The sequence below is a fragment of the Borostomias antarcticus genome (assembly GCF_949987555.1).
Source record: "Borostomias antarcticus genome assembly, chromosome: 17".
In the NCBI taxonomy this organism is placed as follows: Eukaryota; Metazoa; Chordata; class Actinopteri; order Stomiiformes; family Stomiidae; genus Borostomias; species Borostomias antarcticus.
In genome coordinates this window covers 16089864-16112866 of record NC_140250.1, presented here as the reverse complement: position 1 = coordinate 16112866, position 23003 = coordinate 16089864, and the positions used below count along the sequence as shown (strand labels likewise).

Below are 23003 nucleotides of genomic sequence, written 5' to 3'. Positions count from 1 at the left end.
TTGTTATGCTTTAATACTGCAACCAAACAGGCTCTCACAAAATGTGTAAGTCAGGGGTTGCGTTAAGATTACTACAGCAATAAATTATTTTTAAAGGGTTTAAGTTTCGTTGTGCATATCTACTGTAGATCTCCATTAGGATGGACGTCTAAAAGGGAAATCTAAAATGTAGTGGCCAAAACACTTCAATATATGATAAGCAAATACTTTCTCAAATTATATAAATCAATACCATTATTCGCATCTTAGAAATAGATTAAAAGATATGTTCACCATGCAGTTCCACATTAAGAACTGCATTTGTATCCTTGGCAAAACTTTGTACATGAAAATAAACATTCCGTCTGATTACAAGCTCATCTGGCTGCCTCCATTTGTTTGCTGTGGAGATACTACTCTGTTTAATAACACATCCCCAGTTGTATATCAAGAATGAACTTGGTCAAGTGTGTCAACATTAGTGGAGAGTTCAGTTAACTACTGTGTAACTACATAGGTATTATGGTTTAGCAGCATAATTATTTTTACAAAAGTGGAACAAAGTATCAAGGTGTGTGTGTGTGTGTTTGGGGTGGGGGGGCTCAAGAAGATGTTAATATCGATCTTTTTTATTGATCTTGTTTTAGTAAAACAGCCATCAGCTTCCCTTTTTCCACATCCACTTAAGCCCCCGGTCTACAGTTCCTGCTTTTAACTATGCGTATGAATACAAAAGATGGCCGCCATGTGTCTCCAGCGTTGGCTGCGCTTGGCCGTACAGCTCCTCAGAAATTAATGTACTGCAAAATACGCACTTGTCTACGCATATGCATTGTTAAAGCAACTAGAGCCCCCCCAACCCCCACATGATTACATGATTCCACTTGTGTAATAAAGGTGTACTGCTAAACTGTAATAACAACAGGTATTGCTATGTACAGTATTGTACACTAATTGCAATGTGCAGTATACTAATTGTACACTAATTGTAATGTACACTAATGGTACAGTGTTGCTGTGCGTTCTTTGTGAATGTTAAAAATACAAGCAAATACAAAATGGCGTTGCTGGATTCAGTGGTGCATGCTGGGACGTGTCATTGGGACTCTATTTGAGACGCCCTCCTGGAAGGACAAATGCAATACTGAAGATGGGAGAGGCTGTTTCACACACGCACGCACACACGCACGCACACACACTCTATTTTGGCAGTGTCAATGAGTTTATTTCCTCAGTGAAATAAATCTCATAATGTTTGTTAACAACCTGCTTTGAGCCGCTCAGTAATCTCCCGACCATGACAAACTACTTCTATTGGGCTTGGCAGGGGAGTCCAGAATCCAAAATCCTGCTAGTGCATGAATTGCACCATATTGCCAAACTACATTAGGTGATTTGTGGTGGTTTTGTCATGTAGTCATGCCTACATTGACCGTTACTACTGTAGATCCAAGAAAACTAAAGGTTTGAGTCCAAAAATGATGACAAAAGTGATCTTATTTGACCATTGTTGAACTATGTCACGGCATTTGCTCACAATAGCAGTGAGGTCTTTTAGCAAGGGGATCATGTTTTGTGACTATGCAGCAAATTCACCAGCAGACTTCAGCGGCCTCCATGTCTCTCTGTGTCCCGAAGCGAAGGAACCAATGAAATATGATTCTGCTGTTTTTGTCTTTGACAAATGACTGCTTCGATCAATGCTGAAAGCAAGTGTGGTCAAGTTTGGGTTTGTGGGTAATATGTCACTTTACACATCATAATAGTGTCTTGGCATTTTCAGTGTTTTTTTTAATTTATAATCATCACTAGAGGACAATCACAATAACCCTAAACCCTCATCCCCCTTCCCATTTAAAAACAGCGAAAATGAACAGGAACAAGCATTACAAAATCCATCCTAAGAAAATCAATCGCCCAAAGGAAACTGAAAAATGTACAAGACGTCCAGGTCAAATCAATCCATTCCCATAGACTAAACTATCTATGAGAGCTGACATATCTCAAAAATATATGTATGTACACACTCTGCTGTACTGTACAAAATACGGCAACACTTTAGGCATCCCTTGTAGACATGCAAAACACCTTATTTAGCCCTACAACATGATATTGGCCTTCTAGACCACTTTCTACATACAGGACTTACAATATACCTTATTAATGACCTTGCATTTCAACTGGCAAAGTGTCTCAGAGACTACACTATGCTATGTTGTGTCTCAAAGACCTGAGGTGACACAGGTTATAGCATGAAGCAGCTAATGAATGGCTATGAATGTCGGCGTGTAGTCTTGTGAAGAACTTCATAAGGCATTGCACATGTCTACATAAGGTCCGTGTACAATAAAGTGTGACTAAAATGACTGTTATTTTCATTGAGAGCATTGGTGAGAGAGGATTCAGCAGGAATTGCACTTATTTGTCAGTATCACAGTCGTGGTGAGCTTGCGTGGCCTACGTTCTCTGGAGAGTGGAGCATTACCGTGTGTGACAATACCAAAACAAATCAGGGCTGAGATAAAAAGGGCACATCTGTGTCTATTTTCCCCGATTTCCTACCACAACGGAGACTAACGTGACAAAATGAGTGAGGCTGAGGGGGAAAAAGAACCATGCATGGTCGGTCTGGATGACGGAACACCGAATGACCCCGCCGGAGATGGAGGCAGTCTGCTGTGTGCTTCACCCAGAGATGGATCATCTCAAAGTTCAAGTGGCATTTTGATATGCGAGAGTTTCCACCATAGTCACAGCAATGCCAGAGTTATTGACAGCTGTCAGTTGTGAGTACGCCGGTTGTCCTTCAAACACACACACGCACACACGCACGCACGCACGCACACGCACATACACACAAGCACACGCTGTCAAACTCTTACATAACACAAACGTATACACACCCATAACCAACTCAACACAAGACTCGAAGCACTGCTGCCAGCGGCTGTCACTGTCCACCTCTGAATTAACGTGGTCCAAACATGAAAAGCCTGGCGGGCCTCAGCAAACATTTACAGAGAATATAGTCATTGCGAAGGTCCCGCTACGCCTTAGTCCTACTTCTACTCCTCCTCTTCGTCCTCGTCATCTGGAAGTGGGAGGAGCTGTTCCTGCAGACACTCTCTGTAGAAGCTGGTCAGAGTCGAGAAGAGGTGCTGTCGACTCCTCTGGGACAGGAAGTGACCTTCGTCTGGGTAGATCTGGCAGGAAACCACACAATCAGGACCTTACCGGTTATATAGAAGTCAATGCAATTATTCATCGACTTGCAGCATAGCCAAGCTACTCTTCACTACAATAGCTACTGTTATAATCATAGAGTGTAGGCTACAATTTGTCTTGACAATAGAGCTTTATTCAGCCTCTATAATATATGTATTTATAGTTTTAATAGCTTGGCTCCGCCCACTATTTCACAAGTGCCACATTAAATTACAGCTCTGTACCTGCGTTCTGTTGTGTCTCATGAGTCACATACGTACCTGCATTGAGTAGTTCGCTCCGACTTTCACCAGGTTCTTAATGAGCTCAGCAGTATGCTGAAAGTGAACGTTGGCTAGAATACAGAAAGGCAAATGTGTCAGCAAAATTACGCTTGAATTGTAGCAGTGAAGAAAAGCAGAATCACACTGATAAACTATACGAGGGGGGGAGGGGGACAGAGATATATGAACTGAAGTTAAATCCTCCAGCACAGCTACAGTAATATCTGTAGAAATTATAATTAGACTGCCTACTCATGCCTGCATAGCCGTGTTGTTTTAATTGGAAGCAATTTTCTCTCTCCAGACTGCTCAGACAGTCAAGAGCTATGAACTGCATGAGGAGAACTTGCTTGACCGTAGGTCAACAGAAAGCTTTATTTTCCCTTTCACTTACCATCTGCTGTGCCGTGGACAAGCATCAGAGTCTGTTCCCTAAGAGACTGAACGTTCTGCAAAACACTGGAGAACTGTAAGAAGAACAGACACAGATATACTGAGGAAAAACACCGGAGAACTGTGAGAACAGACATGAGAAAAACACCAGAGAACTGTGAGAAGAACAGACAGACATGTTTATAAATCCCTGGAGAACTGCAAGAACAGAGACAGACATATTTAGAAAAAGACTGGATAACTAAGAAGAACAGACATAGACATCTTCAAAGGAAATGAAGGTTGACAAACGAGTTCCATGAAAGATATTTCTTTTGAGAGAGGAAGACACTAAGTTGCTGAGGTATTTATTACTTAATGCCAATATGCATACAGTATTTCTACATTTTGTGTTACTGAATATACAGTATGTGTGTAGAGCTAATTTTTAACTTTATACAGCTGAGCTTTCAGTAATTGTTACAGCAGAACATACTAGTAATAAAACTCCACCAGTCATCGTGCCTGTCATTACTGTCTGCATATTGCATTCATCGTGTCAGCTTTATTTGAAAATGTTGTACTGAGATCCTGAGAAATAAGATGATCAATTGTGATCAGTGTTACTCTCAGGCCATTATTTTAGTAGGGGATTTCAAAGTTAATGAGTGTCCTTTTTAAGAATCATGATGCAATTAGCCTACTATAAACATAGCGTTTGTTTAGTCTGTGATTCCACTTTGTTTGGTTGTTTCGGCTGGAAACTCCTATTTGAGGATTCAACATTTTTCTCCCCCGTAGCTTCTGTTGCCACAGCTGTATGAACAGGGAGACTGACTCTGCTGAACAGGAAGACTGACTCTGCTGAACAGGAAGACTGACTCTGCTGAACATGAAGAGTGACTCTGCTGAACAGGAAGACTGACTCTGCTGAACAGGAAGACTGACTCTGCTGGACACGAAGACTGACTCTGCTGAACAGGAAGACTGACTCTGCTGGACACGAAGAGTGACTGCTGAACAGGAAGACTGACTCTGCTGAACAGGAAGACTGACTCTGCTGGACACGAAGACTGACTCTGCTGGACACGAAGACTGACTCTGCTGAACAGGAAGACTGACTCTGCTGAACAGGAAGACTGACTGCTGAACAGGAAGACTGACTCTGCTGGACACGAAGACTGACTCTGCTGAACAGGAAGACTGACTCTGCTGAACAGGAAGACTGACTCTGCTGAACAGGAAGTCTGACTCTGCTGAACAGGAAGACTGACTCTGCTGAACAGGAAGATGAAGATGGTGTTTAGTCAGAACAGACGAAGCTGCTGTTTCGTCACTAAGCAGCGGCGTGTGATATTACATGCTATAGTAATTCACCACGGTAACCACAGAGGTGTGTCACCATCTATGCGTTGGAAAAGCATACAAAATGCGAAAATGAGTTTTAAAAAAATATATGTTTTTTGATGTTACCAATATGTGTCGGCTTAACCGCAGGCATGTCAGCAATGTTGCAGCGAGACACTTTCACAAAGCTGAACCAGATCGACGGCAAACAAGCATGGGGGGAAGAAGTAAACAAACGCACCTGATATCTGCCATCGTCCCGCAGTGGCATGCCCAGGTACCGCTCGGAAAACGCTGAGGCTGAGGAAACAGCAGGAGACACAGACAGATTCTAATCAGGGAGTCAGGAGACACAGACAGATTCTAATCAGGGAGTCAGGAGACACATTCTAATCAGGGAGTCAGGAGACAGACAGATTCTAATCAGGGAGTCAGGAGACAGACAGATTCTAATCAGGGAGTCAGGAGACACAGACAGATTCTAATCAGGGAGTCAGGAGACACAGACAGATTCTAATCAGGGAGTCAGGAGACACAGACAGATTCTAATCAGGGCGGCAGGAAGGCAGAGCTTCAGATGCAGCTAGGTGGCACTTCTGCAGAAGCTAACTCAAAGTGTGATCTCCGTCATGCTGAAGCGAAACTCAGGGGTGTGTAGTGGTGACTAAAGAAGTGTCTAAATTCTATTGGCTAAATTGCAGAAATGTTAGTTTACACATGTGGCGGATTAGAAATGGGTCTACTGTGGGTCCATGGATAAAGAAGTGAGTCTACTGTGGGTCCATGGATAAAGAAGTGAGTCTACTGTGGGTCCATGGATATAGAAGTGAGTCTACTGTGGGTCCATGGATAAAGAAGTGGGTCTAGTGTGGGTCCATGGATAAAGAAGTGGGTCTACTCCATATACCTCCATATACCCTCCACTACACCACCTCAAACTGACTGCTTTCGCATGGAGGAGAGGGCTCTTTATGATTCTATCCTTAGTAATAGTTCAGATAAGCCTAAGCATCAGCTCTCCTTCAGCCCTTTGCTATATGTTGGTATCTTTGAAAGCAGTTAATAGAACATACAATATATTGACATGAGAAAGAAACATCAAAAACCCACCCTTTCTCTGTCTGTGCACAGGAATAGTCTACACTGTTTAGATAGCGTCAACTGGGCTACCTGTTATGGATTTAAAATGCCAATTCCACTCTGATTACTGTGGTGTGATGACACTTTATATTGCAGCAATGCCTAAAGCAAGGAGAGCAGTCATACACAATGCGGTAATTTATGTTCAGTTTGCCAAATTCTCCCAACCAAGTGGAACTCACCATATAATTTCCAGTCTGTCACTGGGGACATTGCAACTGCACATTTCAAAAGGCTGTCTGTTGATTTTAGCATCATTAATGTAATGTAAGCACCATAACCCTGAAAAACAAATAGGATTGACGTTACTTCCAATACCACTAAAAGCACAATATCAGCACACTTTATTCCTGAGGAACAAGCAGCAAAAGTCAAAAATAAAAGTATTTCCAATACTGGGACTTTCTGTATGTCTATGGGCTGTGAGCCAGGCCAGCTTTATGAGCTTTTATGGCTCTGGCAATATAATCTTACCCTTCCAAATATTCCTATCCGTGTCCGATCGATGTATGGTAACTTCAACATGTATCTGAAATGAATAATATTGAGAAGATATGAAGTTACGAAGCATACCACGGAAAACAGAAATGTGAACACGGCTCTTCTTAGAAAATGGCAATATACAGTAGATATTTCTTAACATTAGCAGGAGACCTGGCAATGCCAAATCCAGTTGAGTAGAAAGGGTGTGGATGTACATACTCCAGTGCTGCAATCTGGTCTTGGACTTCCACCGTCCCCAAACGCAGGTGGACCTCATGTAGAATCCTCTGGCCCAGGAACCCACTGCCCCTGCCATCTAGACGAGCCACAATCACATTGTCCGAGCTGACCAGGACTGAGTCCCAGTCCAGAGCAAAACGGTCATTCACTGCCTGACCACCGGGGGAGCCATCCCTTCAAGAATAGACAATTAAATGCGGTCAGATATACTCACCCCCTGTGGGCTTTCATTTATGTGAACACAACAGTTACATTTTGAAATACAAATACGAACTTAGAAACTGGTTAGAATTAAGATCACCAACCAAGTTAATGAGTTACTTACACTATCAAAAGCAGGCCATAGTGACGGGAATCAGAAAAGTCTGGTGGGTAGGAGATCTTCAAAGGCAAGTCTGAGAATAGGGAGCAGCCATTACTACCAATATTTGCATGGAGCAGGCAATCCACACTATTGAGGCATTTGCCAAAATGATCCATCTCACCAAAATGTTCTATTTGAACTGTTGTAAAGTCTGTTAGCTGAATCCTCTTGTACTTCAACGTTGCCTTTAGCAAAGAATTGTTCTCAAGGATGTTATAATCTGTGGGTAAAAATGTTTAATTATGTCCCAGAAGTCAAAAGCATGTTTCTTATGCCCTGAAGAAACTGTCAAAAAAAACAACAACAATTGTATGACAGGTAATCGAACGTGATCTGAAATTGGATGTCCCTAATTTATACCAATATCAATATGAACTAAACACTGTTCTTCTGTCTATAACTGTTCTCGTTCTTTTTAATTGCCAGATCCTGCATGTGAATTTGACCAAACTTAAGAGACTGAATCCAGACATCAAGAGAATCCATGCCCTTGACAAGCTGCTCTGTCAATCTTACACCTAATACTTTACTTGAATAAAGGACTCACTGTTGTGCAAACAGTTTCCTTTCTCACGACACATTTAACACTAGCAGCTGTTTGACATCACAGCGTGTTTGAAAAAGTTGGATGTGTGCTCTGAGCCATCTGAGAGGTGGCTAGTTGGGATGGAATTCTTCCAGCATTAATAGAAAACCCCAAATCAATAGATGTCTCATTATGAAACCGCCAGTGCCCCCAGGTTCCCAGCTGTGGGTGGAGGGTCTACCCAAACAACCCAGGGCAAATTACATGCCTTTCCTCCACTGCAGCTGCTAACACTTTGGACACACCATCAATTGACATCCAGAAATGGAAAACAAAAAGGTGGTGAAATAATGGTGAAATAAGGGAGTTTAGCATCGCTACTTCAAATACTTAGTGACAAGGGGACAATCGGTTGTGAGTGGGTAGAGCCTGTATGCTATTTAAAGTTGCTGCACAAAGTTGCTGCACTGAACTTTTCTATCATTCTAACCTCTATTCTTCTTTTGGTGCCCACATGCCAAAAAGGGTCCCCGATAAGTGTGGATAATGTCACTGCTGTCACACCAGATGCTCACAGTTTATGTGTTCATATCATTCAACCTCACAGGACCAAATTTCCATTAACGGCTATGACTGAACATCAACTCCACTCCTGATCTGCCTCCCAGACATCAATGAGCAGTTTGGGTGATGTAGTTCTATGGAAAATGGCTAATCGGTTCCAAATTGGGAAACATCAAAACTAACGATTACTTGGCTGCAAACGGTAAGAAGGTAGTTCAATACATACAGAATGTTCACCTTGGATCACTTGTGAGCTTAGCAAATATCAATTAAGCTTGTTAATACTCTGTGTAGCCTCGTTAAAGCAATCGTTGGGATTCTAACCCAAGTGTGCACTGGCAGGGTTTCTTTCAACATGTGTTGGCTCTGGCAGAATGCCAATGCTCTAACATATCTTGCTAACCCTTTTAGGCAGTTCATGAGATTAAATCGAGAGTCTGAGAGTTCTTACTGGCATTATTGAGGCTGTGTAAGATCACAGTAGGCGCTCCAGGACCTGAAACAAGAAAATAATTGAATGATTATTATTTGTATTTTTTTTTTTTAAAGCTCATCAAGCAGCATCCTCTGAATGACTGAAGACCATATGTGTGACTTCACAAATTAGAGACTTGGGGTTTCTGAGAAACCAATACCATATTCCTAAAAGGGATGAGACACTGCAGTGGCAATGCGTCATGTTTATGTATGGAGAGTTGCGCCATAGTGCTACCAAGTAGGGCAGGGTAGTCTCAGGTATAATCCAGCCCTATACCCCTCCTCCATTACTGCTGCTACAGCTGCCTGTCACCTCGCCTTCTTTACCTGCTTCACTCTACAGTTAAAGGTCATCCAAAGTGCCTCTAATAACCTGTCAAATTAAGTCAATTCTATTCAGCTCCTGTTCTGAGACACCAAATAGGAGGTTAATAAGATCTTGCGGTCTCTGTTCAGCGGCCCAGCCCTCAACAAATCACTCCCGGGCATGGCTCACTCACCATGGCCAGTGATTTTAATCAAGCCCGCAGAGGTAATGTGGTTTTAACAGTTATACTGTTGCCAGGAATTGTAAACACCAATCAATGAAGTGGAAGCTTGGTTTTGGTTGCCCATTTACGGTGGGTTTAATCTGCCGTTCATCTGCCTTTTTAATTAAAATAAGATAATATGTGATAATTCTTGCTGAGGCTGAAAAAAATAAAACCTCTCAAACGGCAAGCTCAGCGTAAAAAAAGGACTGCTGTTATAGCACTCTCTTCGCATAGATAAATGGTTCCAATAAGTTCCTCCTCAACCCTGTAACAATATCAGATGTGTTTAATAGAGGGAATTAACTATCTTTATTACTCTTGATAAGGGGAACACTCGTAACAGGCTTGATGGTTTGTGCTGACTTCTACTTTCTCAAGGGATGTTGTGCAATCAGCTTTGTTTTCATCAACCATGAACACAGGACACTACTAGTAGTACAGTATTTGCCCACTACTTTAGAGAGCTAAGACAAATGCAGCAAAGCATACTACTGTACAATACACAAACCTGATTAAATGAAATTGAAACAATAAACAATTATGTATTTTTTTTTTATGAGCTACGCTCAACCCAGGAACACCACCTAAAGCAATTATACACAAGCGGATAATTGTCTATACTCCTTATTGGAACTGATGAGCAAGCTTCCTTGCTGAATGCCACATGATGACAGATTACTGTACCATAGGCAAACCCCTGACATCTGCTCAATGGGTGTGGCCCAAGGGGCCAATAAAACAAACGCTTAACTAAATTGGGAACATAAAAGCTAATGTTAAAACAGCAATATTAATTAAATACTCCATCCATATTGAATTGGTGTCAGACTATGTTTGTTTATACAGTGAAATTCATTTTCATATTAGACATTGTCCATGACAGCAACCGTAGAGAATTCAGACAAATGCCGAAAAGATCCTGAACAAAAGGTTCATTAACCTTCCTCAACACAGATGTGAGCAGAATATAATCACTGTTATAAAATCTACTGTAACAGTTTTTCCTGGCATGAAGTAACACATTTACATGACAACTGGAGAAATAGACTGTTTACAAGAAACAATGGTCAAACATACATAAATATGTATGGGGATTGGATTAATTTGGCCGATATTTGCCCAATATTCTCTTACTGTATACTGTTTTTTAATGTTCGAATGTAAAAACCGTCTTGAATTTTCATCCTGGAACACACCACTAGCATGTTAGCCTTGCTAGCTTACAAAAAAGCATATGAGTGCGCACAACTCCAAATTAATCTGGAGCAGTCACGGTGCCAGGTCAAGTGCTATAATAAATGAAGGAAAGCACCGGCACTCAGGAGATAGACATGGTCTTCAAAACTTTAATGGGCAAGAGTGAACGATTCAGCCTTAAGCCTTCATCAGCATCGAGGTAGCCTTGCTAGCTTACCTTTACAGTGCAGGACGATGTGCTGATTGCTGGGGCTGATGTCAGCGCTGAAGAAGTGACAGTGAGCTTTGTGTATCTCACAGGTCAGGCAGCGTCGTGGGAACAGACCCACAGTCTTAACACTGGGAAGAAGGACAAGGAGAGAGAGCCTTTCAGCATCCACTGCAAAACCCACAGAAATCCCACAGAAACACTCTGGTCTGGGGGAATTAGGTTGGCACATGGTCTTATTCAGCAAAAACTGGTTGGAGCGCAGGACTGAGGTTGTACAGTTCAACTTAAACTTTCCCTGAGAAGATCTGTGCATTGGCAGTTTTCATGCCAAAAATCTGACAGCGTATCGTTCAAACAATGGGTTGGCACATGGTATTAGTAGTGGAAGTAGTTGAATGCGGGACGGCGCTTTCAGCAGGTTGATCTATTTCGAAGGAATTGCGCCGTCTGTGGGCGGTTTAGAGAAATCCATGTTCAGAGCTAGAATGAACGTAGTCTATGACAGACGACCAGAAGGGGGATAAAACATATAAACGTATAAAACGGCAAAAAACGATCAGAGGGAGGGAAATCAAAAGCAGAGACATGGAAATCTCCCCCAGCAAATCACACCCTCAATACAAGTATTACAGTACTTGGATATTTCTCTTTAAGTTCCTGTTGTCTTTAGATATGACTGTACTTACTGTACTGTTAATGGAGCCATTAAAAGAAAACATGACAGTCGTACAAAATAAGTCACCTGAACAGCTGTCGTCTCCGTGGCGATCCTTCGGTACTGAGAAAGTATCTGTAGTGAAAGGATAAAAAAAAGATCAAAGCAGCCTTCATTAATACAGTCACAGAGGTTATGTTTCAGTGTGTCGTACAATTGCCTGAACATTCTTCTTCTTTTAATGTACTTTGTTCATGCAGTGTTTGTGGATTACTCAAATAAGAAGGTAAATACATTGTATGTGGGTCTGTTAAATTAATTATATATATATATATGTCAAGCAGGAAATTACATTCAAATACAGTCCATGGTTTCCTCCACCCACACCTGACCTGTTAATTTCCCCTTGAGAAGGTCTATGTTGGGTTGTGAGTTTGAATAAGGCTGGGCACAGACTTGTTTTAATGTATGTGTTCTAGAAACCTTATTGGAACATTTCAGAAGAAGAACGCACATGTTGTCATTGGTCTCGTCGTAGGCCAGTATCTTTGTCACCTCCCAGTTCCCTGATGTCAGGTGACGAACTTCATTTTGATCTGCTCTGAACTTAAGGGAGGAAGAGAAAATAAAAAATATTATTTTTCTATTATTATTATTTTTTACTCACTGAAATCACTACAGTGAGTACTGTAGCTCTAGCTATAGCAACACTACGCTACACTTGCTGTAACCAGATATTTGAGAGATTTTACCTCTAATCCTGTGGAGAGAGTGGTGATTTTATTTAACCTTAATTTAACCAGGAGGAGTCCTATTGAGATCGCTTTAGTTTTTAACCCATATTCAAGTAGTCTTTGCACAGATTTCAGTAATGTAAAGAGGAGTCAGATAATCAATATTTTAATGTTATTACTAATAAACAAACTACAATGGTAACATGTTATTTAACCCCTTCTTAACAATGGCGCGGTGATCCTTACCTGTGTGGTGAACATTGCAATGTGATGGAACTCTCCACGCCCACCTTGCTTGACTGGAACACTCATGAAGAACCTGCTGCCGTCCCTGGAGAACACTGGTTCCTGGTTCTGTGAAAACATACCACATGATTGGCTCGCAGGATTAGGGAAGGCTAGGGATGAATAAAGTAGAACATGTAAATTCGGACCAGTAATACTAAACATTCTACAGACCAGGCTGCACCATTGAACTTCACATGACAAGGCACAAGTGTAAAAGAGCAGGCCGAAAAAAATGCTTTACCTGCTTTGAAAGCCAGAGCTCGGAGGTTTCTTCATGCCTCTGAAATAGGAAGGCCAGATGTTACCAGATAACATTTGCTGATCCAATTCACAAAAACCTTGTTTGATCAGAATACATAAATTAAATTCCCTGTACCATAAAAAAAGACCCGTCAAAACTATTCAATTGTCTTTCTCATGATACTCATTTCATCATCTCTGATCCTTCAAAAGGTGCATTAGGGACATAATCTAAATTCTAAGTGAAATGATCAAAGCCTTGGCAGACATATTGAGTCCAGGCCCAAGCCATGATGCTTCTTGGTCACTGGAGCTTGGCCTGCCTTTCTTGTGGCCTTGTGGGGTAAAGACAGTGAAGAGAGGCTACTGTCTTGCACCCTGAAGACAGGCTATTCTGTGAACCTACAGCACAGTATCACAGTAGGAGGGGTAGTGATATTGAAGGCTATGGGGCGGCTGTAGCTCAGTTGGTAGAGCGGGTCGTTCAATGATCGAAGGGTCAGTGGTTCGAATCCCAGCTCTGACTGTCCACATGTCGAAGTGTCCTTGAGCAAGACACCTAACCCTAAATTGCTCCCAATGAGCAGGTTAGCACCTTGCATGGCAGCTACCGCCATTGGTGTTTGAATGTGTGTGTGAATGGGTGAATGAGAGGCCATTGTAAAGCGCTTTGAGTGCTGCTAAGGTGGAAAAGCGCTATATAAGTGTAGTCCATTTACCAGTATATGGCTGCTAACGAATTTGTAAGTATATATTATATATATGTGATATATATAGTCCTCAATTGGTCAATATTTGTTTGTGCTTAAGTCGTCTGTGGGAGTTAAACCTGGAACAGTGAAGCTGGACTTTGTTGTAGCAAAATCTCATGCATTAAAACATTGTAGGCGTACAGTAGGGATAGAGATGTGTTTTGTGACACATCTAGCCTCGTGAGACCATCACACAAGATATGGCCGCTTCAAAAAGTAAAAAATGAAATCGTATTTGTAAAAAAGGTACTCGTAAACATGAGTGAGAAAAAAAACTCTATTTTTTTTACATTTGTAAACAATTTTTTGTTTACAATTCAGAAAAAACACATTTGTTTTTTAATCGCAAGAAACATTTCCAATCTACAACGCCTATGATTTTAAACAAAAATAATATACATTTACTAAGTGGAAGATGAAGAGTACTTGAGCTTTGCCACCACAACTAGCACATCATTAGTATACATGGTACAAACAGCGCAAAAGCAACACAAGCACCAATCATACGCTGTGAGCTGTTGAAACACAGCCTAGTCAGTGAACCAGAGTTCACACTCAGAGTGGCTCATCTTATCCAATATGCTCTGGAACAACAGAAGCCCCTGCGTGAAGTGTGACCTCTTGACTATGTAAGCCAGGGATGCCCAATACGTCGATGGCCATCGACCAGTAGGTCGCAGAGGCTATGCTGGAAATCTCGAGCCATTCAAAACAAAAGCCATACAAAATTGCACGTTGAAGTTGTGTGTGCGGAGGCAAGCAGTAACGTCACCTCTCTTGTCCAAACGAGAACTTTTTCCTCCTGCTACTTTGTAGATTACAACTGTGACAGTTTTGTACTGCAGTTTAGCTGGGTATTTTAATGATTTAATCATGTGTGGGCTGATTTCCTCATTGTTCAGGCTTGTATGTGCAGCTGCTACAGCTCAGGCTGGTAGTCGCCTAGCAACATCAATCAGAAACTTGAAAAAGTCAGAATTCTGCAAACCTGGCTGATCCATTCAGTGCAAGTAATCAGAGTGTATTGTGCTGTGATTGAGTCATTTAAGTAGGCTAAAGACTCTGTTCTGACAGCTAGCTGGTGTTGTTGTTTTTTCTTCTCTCGTTTGTATTATACTGTCTTTTTTGCCTATTTGACCTGTAAAGCACTTTTTGACTCTGTGCTGTGAAAAGTGCTATATAAATAAAGTTTTACTTAATTACTTACTTACTTACTTATTTACTTACTTACTAGCTGGCTGTTACCTGTTAGGATTGTGCAAGGCATATTTACAGCAAAGATAGATATATGCTGTTGAGCTGGTCATTTTAAAAGTAGCTCTCAAGCCAGTGGGCACCCGTGATCTAAGCCCACTGACCCACCCGCCGCCCTCCTAACACTCACCTTAACACAGGCTCCGGTGGTGGTGTCACAAACGGTCAGAATGGACACGTTCTGGGCGCGGTTCAGCCACCTGACCGCAGTCTTGGTTTTGCTGACCCATGTGACCATGGTCACGTAGTGCTCCCTGGGAAAGAGAAGTGCATTACCAGGACTGTACTAGCGTTCAGCTGCTGGAGCATTTCTTCCCTCCCAGAGAAGTGTGTGTGTGTGTGTTCTGGGGGGGGGGCAGGCATGACAGGGCGTGGGGGTGGGGCTTCAGGTGGAAAGCTCGATTGTAGAACTGAGAGGGGATGGGCGGGCGAGGGTGAGGTTTTTGGCTTGGGCGGAGAGGGGTGAGGGGATGGTGGGCATGGGTGGCTAGCCTGGCAAGGTGGACAGCGAAACAGAGAGGGACGGTGAGGGAGGAGGGAGGGTGGAGAGGGTGGAGGGAGGGTGGAGAGGGAGGAGGGAGGGTGGAGAGGGAGGAGGGAGGGTGGAGAAGGAGGAGGGAGGGAGGAGGGAGGGTGGAGGGAGGGAGGAGGGAGGGTGGAGAGGGAGGAGGGAGGGTGAAGAGGGAGGATGGTGGGAGGAGGGAGGGTGGAGGGAGGGTGGAGAGGGTGGAGTTTGGAGGAGGGAGGGTGGAGAGGGAGGAGGGAGGGTGGAGGGAGGGTGGAGAGGGTGGAGGGAGGGTGGAGCGGGAGAAGGGAGGGTGGAGAGTGAGGAGGGAGGGTGGAGGGAGGGTGAAGAGGGAGGAGGGAGGGTGGAGGGAGGGTGGAGAGGGTGGAGGGAGGGAGGGTTGAGAGGGAGGAGGGAGGGTGGAGGGAGGGTGGAGAGGGTGGAGGGAGGGTGTAGAGGGTGGGAGGCGGGGCTTGGGCGGGTCTGGGGTGGGAAAGGGACAGCAGGATGCTGGGAAAGCAGACCAGGGTGGTAATCGGTGGGAGGCGGCTAGGGTGAGCTGATCATCAAAGATGGCGTGTGCCTGCAACCTCCAACTTGAAATTGAGAAAAAAAGTGGTCACAAAAATAAGCAAACTTATTACAGAATCCTAGAAAGAGACACAGAGACTGTCTCACCGTAGTTTGAGGCCGTCTGGTGGCGTGAGCTCCAGTGTGTGAGTCGGCCCGTACAGATTCACCACATAAAGCTTCACAGAAGGGTTGGCTTGTCCAGCCTGCACACACAACCAGTGAATAAGAATTTCTGTTCACAGGGAAACATCAACTGCCTAATTTCTTTATGACCAATGTGAATCTGCATTACTCTAATGTAACTTTAATAAATAAACTGCATAATTTTATGTCCATATAACATCGATTTAAGCATCAACATAACACTGTGAGAGACATTTCTTAATGCTAAATCAATTTGCTCATGCTGTGTACTATGAATTATGTTTTTAATGAAATTCATTATATTAAACAAATGACATGCATCATTCTGAAAATAATAGCAATGTCCAAGTCCGGCCCTGTCATGGTCTGTCTGGGCCCCCTGCTGATCCTGAGCCTGTGTAGTTTTAAATGGTGCACTTTTATATTCAGTATTGTTTGTATGTATTGTCTGTTTTTATTGTATTTATACTGTAAAGCACTTTGCTGCAACTTCGGTTGATTTTAAATGTGCTATTATAAATAAAGTTGACCTTGACCTTGAGCCAGATATGAACGCCGTCAGGCTGACGATGTCAGAGGACAGTCTGGACAGAGGGACAGCGGATGGACAGAGGACAGACCAGCCGACCGAGGGTCGCTCTATTATAGTATAGATAGAGATGTTATATCAGCTACTGCCTTGTGAGGCGCTAGGTGCGCGCGCTAGGTCAAGCGCTGGTATCAGTCATTCAGGAGCCTCAAAACGTGTAGTATTCGCTTGTTTCCACTGCGTGATCGGGCTGTACAGACATGGCAAGGGCTCCTTTTTATTCCATAAACTTGAATTGTTAATAAAATTCCAGAGAGACAAACCATAATTTCGAATGACAGTCTCTCTGGGCAGTCTAAGAGCTGAGGTCACTACAGTGCAACAACTAAGAATTCATAGCGAATGGCAAGGAAGGGAAATGGCATTACTTAAAAAAGCAAGCCCATCAAACAGAAGAACAACTTTTAATCTCTTCAATCGGACACGGAGCATCTACAGTATCAGAGAGTTGCTCTCGTCTCGGCGGTGTGAGTGCCGTTGGCGCTGAACACCCCATGCCCATATGCCAGGCAGAAGCCTAATCACCCTCAGCTGGGATCTGTGTTGTCCAGCTTAACCTTGGACGGCAGACACGCGGCCCCATGCTGAGCCACCAGGCTGTTGTAGCAGGTGGACAAAACGAAGGACGTGGGATCGCTTGTGTGGTGGCTCTCTTCTAATTAGCGCTGCGCCATGAAGAGCCACCGGGCCGTGTGGAGGAGCTACAGACAGCTGGTGGGGAGGTTCTCTGGTGGGGAGGTTCTCTGGTGAGGGGGTTCTCTGGTGGGGGGGTTTGCTGGTGGGGAGGTTCTCTGGTGGGGAGGTTCTCTGGTGAGGGGGTTCTCTGCTGGGGAGGTTCTCTGGTGAGGGGGTTCTCTGGTGGGGAGGTTCTCTGGTGAGGGGGTTCTCTGGTAGGGGGGTTTGCTGGTGGGGAGGTTTGCTGGTGGGGGGGTTCGCTGGAGCCTGGCCTGCCTTTCTGGCCTGGGGTAAAGGCACTGAAGAGAGGCTACTGTCTTGCACCCTGAGGATAGGCTATTCTGTGAGCCTACAGCACAGTATCACAGTAGGGGGGTAGTGATGTTCAAGGTTATGGCTACTAACCAATTTGTAAGTAAGGAAGTATATACATTTTATTTATATAGTCCCCATATGATTACAGATCTGATTGAAAGTGTGATTTTAATTTTGTAAGAGTAAATACTGTTTGGTTTTGAATAACAACTCCAACAACGCCAACATGTACTGTAATTGTAATTCCAATCTATAAGGTGAGTCCTGTAGAAATCCCAGCCGTTATCACTGGTGTGAGGTCAAACACTCTTGGAATAGTGTCAGAATCTCTCACAACTCATCAACAGCTGATTCTTTCACAATCAACCATTAGATTGGTTGTTAGAGAAAGTACCTATAAGCCGCAGGCCTACTGTATACAGCATTAATGGGTTCTTCTTCTTCGTATGGGTTGGTTGTTATTGTCCTCTCTCCCCGGACTCGGGGCCGAGGGGCTATCCTTTTACCACCCCGAGCCTGGGTGAGGGGTCACCCGGGCTATATATCCAGGCTCACCTCCAGGAGCCACGTCACTGTTTCGTCATCCACGACCGTCAGGCCACGCATTCCGTTGGGTGTCCGGTATATCGGACAGTCCTGGATGACGTGGTCTGCGGTTTGTTCCTTGGCGCCACACTTGCACGCCGCACAGGATACCAACTCCCATCTGTGCATCGATGAGCGGAATCAATGGGTTATGACAGTCTTCTGCCATGGCTTACCTTAGGGTAGGGGTACTGCTTCCCTTTGGGGTAGGTGGTGCCGGTGAAGCGGGGCAAGGCCATGTTGGGCACCAGGGTGTCGTTGAGGACCAGGAAGGCCAGCCTCTCTCCGTCCGGTGACCACCAGTGGGCCACGTGGGTCTGGAGGATCTCCTCTGAGAAGAGGAGGGCAGGAGCGGGAATGTTACCAAGGGCAGTGAAGTGGCAGCCATGTTGTGAAGTGGCAGCCATGTTGAAATTCAGGATCTGAGTTGGTTAACAAACCATATTTTACATATACGGCCAAGTGCCACATTGGTATGATACCACATTTATATGGTATAGGTTTCACGATACCTACAAATCAAATCAAATCAAACTTTATTTAAATACATTTCATATACAAAGGCAACACAATGTGCTTTACAGAAAGAAGCCCACGCTATGTTAGATATCCCAGTAATCAATGTTAGTATATAGTATATATCTCATAATAAAACAGTAAAACACTCAAGCTCCTAAACTAGGTATAACAGCCAAACAGAAGTGAGAAACAAAATGCTGAGAGCAAAGATGGAGGGGGGGTGACTACATACTGTATTCATATTGGTACTGTATGAATATCAATAATTGTCAAAAAGGTTAATTAACTATGGGGACATGTCATACATCATTTTCAAGTGTAGATAGAGCTCTAAAAATAGAGTGTGAGAGCCTGAGACAAAGCATGAGACATAAATGACAAAAATAAAGTGTAAGAATGACGAAGACAGAGGGATTAAAGGCACTCGATGTAAAGCTACCGTAAACAGTATGATGGGATTGTGCTTTGACCACCCAGACACTAAGCCTCCAGTTAACCCCCCTGCCCGCCCCCACACAGAAATAACATTTAAAAAAGAACACATTCTGCACCCTCATGGTGGTTGCTTGCAGAAACAATTTCATAATCTAATTTTGGTAATCATGTTTTCTCCTGTGTGATATGATGGCTTGTCATTCTGCTAAAATATAATTAGCTTCCAAATCGGATACTTTGATCACATTCCTATTTAATCATTGTTTGGTATAACGAAAATGGCTTTCACTGCTAATTTAATATTTCATTCATCCACGTACTGAGAGAGCTGAAGAGAAATTGAAAATGAGATCCTCCCCACTGTGTTTTACTGCTATGAAGCTTTCAAATTCCCTGCTTTGCCTTCTACATGATGTTCTATTGGTGACTGTTTGTCTAGAATGTCTTAGTTGGAACAGCAACACCTAACAATATTCAAGATTCAAGATTGAAGATCAGGTTATTGTCATGTATATGGTTTACACACACTAGGAATTTGTTTAGGTTGATGGTGCATCACTTTCATAATTGTAGTTACAGCTATATTAAAATTGCGGATGATTTGGTCAGAATTGTATCCAGGCCATATACTGTAGGAGAATTAATTAGGACAATTAGGAGTTATCACTCCTATTCTTGCAATAAGCATCATAGGCGGTTTAGTGACCAGTTAGATGTTGTCTCTGTGAACATGACCTACCCTCATACAGCCAGTCAGAGATTCCGTTGAAGATGACCCCTTCCTTTCCAGAGGACGTGAGACGGAGGGAGTTACTCTTGACGTCCGATTGGTAGTAAATGTTGTTTTCAAATATGTAGATCTATGGGTACAAACATATACAGAAATCTGTCATTTTTTACCCTGAAAGAAGAGTTACGGGGGTAAAATGTCGTTAAGCGGATCAAGAGGAATTGAACACTGTATATGATGAGGGGGCTTCAATCCTCATTGCAAATAGCTGCACAATTGAGTAGTCAGAAGAGGTCCATATCAAACAAGCACATCCTTGATGGTGTGATGCACTATAAGAAACAGCCATTGCCGGTATTGACATTATATTGAAGAAATCCTACATGCACAGAGCTCCAAATTACACTGCTGCTGCTTGTTTGAATTAAAGGATAAGAACACGCTGAATTGCTCCTGAGGGTGGTGTTAAGGGTGTTCAATGATTCTGTGAAAAAGCTCTTTTTCCCAATTATCAGCAGTGAGTTCAACCATTTTAGACATAGAAGAGCCTTAGCTTAAGAGAGAGGTGGCGAGATTGAGACTTAGTGGTCCATCAATCCATCCAATTATAGTCATCCTCTTATCCGGGGTCGGGTCACAGAGGCAGCAGTTCCAGCAGGGGGCCCCAGATACCTGAACTCCTTCACTTGGGGTGACCCAGTGGTGCAAGATCTAAATAACTCAGCATTCTACTGAGCCACTCTTCTGAAAATAATTTTAAAAGTTTGGCAGTGCACATTGGGGGTTTGTACTTCCAGTGTCTGTGTTGAGCTACATCTATAATGCTGTGTGGGGTAGAGAATGTAGTTTGCTGTTGAGTGTTGATGCAAACATGTATTGAATTGTGTAGGAGTGTCCAGTACAGTAGTAGGGTTCTGTGCACTAGTGTCTCCATGGGCCAATGCAAGACTGGGAAAACCTCCCAAGGAGACATAAATAACCACAATATGAAACCTCATCTGAAACGGAGGTGTCGTGGTTTCATAAGAGGCAATCACGATTAATGATGCCAGCGCGTGCGCCACTCTCAAGCAGGAAGGCCTACACATGGTAAATGCACTGCACTTGTATAGCACTTTTCCACCTTAGTGGCACTCAAAGTGCTTTACAATGGCCTCTCATTCACCCATATGCACACACCAATGGCGGTAGCTGCCATGCAAGTTGCTAACCTGCTCATTGGGAGCAATTTGGGGTTAGGTGTCTTGCTCAAGGACACTTCGACATGTGGAGCTGGGATTCGAACCACTGACCCTTCGATCATTGAACGACCCGCTCTACCAACTGAGCTACAGCTGCCCCAGAAAAATGTTTATTTATTTATTTATTTAACCATTATTTTACCAGGAAGTCCCATTGAGATCGGGAGATCTCTTTTACAAGGGAGATCTGGCAGCAGCAGATAAAAGATACAGTGCATCACAACACAGTACATCACAAATACATTACCACATGTCTGCCTCTCACTCTTAACCACCATACTGGCTTCCTTTATGGAGAAGAGATTGATTCATGCACAAATAAACCATGCTGACCCATGTCCCAAACGTACAGTAGACAAGACAGCTTTTGCCGGTTGGCTTTCAGCGAATGCTATCCCATCTGTCTACTGTAAAGAAATGAAACATGTACATGTATGATAGAATGACATGATCATCTAACTACTGTAGGTTGATTCCTTTCAAATATTAACTTGTGTGCAATGAGAGGGGTGTGGAGCATTTTAAATTAGACTGCATCCAATTCCATAGGCCGTGAGTTGGACTCATGCCTGTCTCTCAGAACTGGAAGGCTATCAAGCTGAATCATGAGTACATTGAATACCACCTGCCCTCAGGTTAAAATTAACAACTAGAAATGGTGCTCGGGGAAACAGACCTCTGCCTATGAATGCATTCCGTGGCTCTGCCCCAAAATTGAATGGGTTCTAAATTGGCCGATTCTACACCCCTCCACCGAGTTTCATGAAAAGCTGTCTGGTAGTTTTTGTTTAATCCTCGTCCAAAAAATGAATGGAGGTGAATGGCTGTCCGGGCCGTGTTTGGGCGGCCCGTGGACCCAAACCATGCTTCGGATCTACTCCAAAATGTAATGGGTTCTAAGCTGGACCATGCTACACCCTTTCACCAAGTTTTGTATAAATCAGTCAAGTAGTTTTTGCGTAATCCTGCTAACTAACGTACAGTACACACACACGGCACGGAAAACATTACCTCTCGCCCTGCGCTGTCGCGAGGTAAAGAACCAGGACCTTGGTTTGAGTAGCATCACACACTCAATTACTTTCAGCAATTGATTTAATTGAAGCTATCCTGCTTCACTGTAAGTCTACAGTATGATCACTGCCAAATACAGTATAATATTTACCCGATGCATAATACAGTATGCACCTGTTTTTAGCGCCTGCTTCTATTGGATAAAGAGTCTGAACGGATCTACGTCCAACTGAATTTTAAAAAATACAATAAAAAAAATAAGATCCTCTCTATGGAGAAAGCCTACAAAGAAGCATTTACGGAGTAGATCAAAAGAAATACAGTATTTTCTGTAATCTAATTTTGTGAAAGCTACGCAACTCAGTTGACCTTCTAAAAACATCCGACAATGGATTGGGCCTTTATACTCTATACTAGTCCATTCCATTACAAACTCACTCCAACACTAAGTGTTACTGCCACAAAGAGACATGACATGGAGACAGGGAGACAAAAGCTGACAACAGGAAAACAAGAGGATCTGCAATGGGCTTTGATATGGGAAAATGGCAGCCCTATTGTTGTGGACGTCATTCATTTGCTTTCAATACATAATAACATACGAAATTAAATCTAACAAAGCAATTACAAGAGAAAGAGGATAAGAAAAGCATCCAGACCAGAAAACTAAAGACAAAGGGTAAAATACTACTGTGAAAATGTAAAAACAATGTCTGTTTCTCACAAAGTCTGTTGCTTTTGTGGCAACAGTTCTTAAGCAAATCAGTCTCCAAATCATTTATGGTAGATATGAAATAAACTTCATATCTATTTATCTTTGCACATTTACACTTG

The 23003-nt window shown here is 43.1% G+C and overlaps 1 protein-coding gene across 1 annotated transcript in view; it reads right to left on the bottom strand.

Moving 5' to 3' along the window:
• Nucleotides 1–3044: 3044 nt before the first annotated feature.
• Nucleotides 3045–23003, bottom strand: part of dpp10 (dipeptidyl peptidase like 10) — a gene marked incomplete at both ends in the record, with an annotated part of 80531 nt that continues 60572 nt past the window's right edge. Inside the window, 19 exons of the mRNA XM_084451692.1 lie at nucleotides 3045–3182; nucleotides 3465–3538; nucleotides 3862–3934; nucleotides 5428–5486; nucleotides 6509–6608; nucleotides 6801–6855; nucleotides 7029–7223; nucleotides 7375–7444; nucleotides 7535–7633; nucleotides 8955–8999; nucleotides 10928–11049; nucleotides 11664–11711; nucleotides 12091–12182; nucleotides 12557–12664; nucleotides 12840–12878; nucleotides 14975–15098; nucleotides 16028–16125; nucleotides 18407–18561; nucleotides 19924–20044. Of these exons, the coding sequence (XP_084307818.1) occupies nucleotides 3045–3182; nucleotides 3465–3538; nucleotides 3862–3934; nucleotides 5428–5486; nucleotides 6509–6608; nucleotides 6801–6855; nucleotides 7029–7223; nucleotides 7375–7444; nucleotides 7535–7633; nucleotides 8955–8999; nucleotides 10928–11049; nucleotides 11664–11711; nucleotides 12091–12182; nucleotides 12557–12664; nucleotides 12840–12878; nucleotides 14975–15098; nucleotides 16028–16125; nucleotides 18407–18561; nucleotides 19924–20044 (1815 nt within the window). The remainder of the gene's footprint in view (nucleotides 3183–3464; nucleotides 3539–3861; nucleotides 3935–5427; nucleotides 5487–6508; nucleotides 6609–6800; nucleotides 6856–7028; nucleotides 7224–7374; nucleotides 7445–7534; nucleotides 7634–8954; nucleotides 9000–10927; nucleotides 11050–11663; nucleotides 11712–12090; nucleotides 12183–12556; nucleotides 12665–12839; nucleotides 12879–14974; nucleotides 15099–16027; nucleotides 16126–18406; nucleotides 18562–19923; nucleotides 20045–23003) is intronic.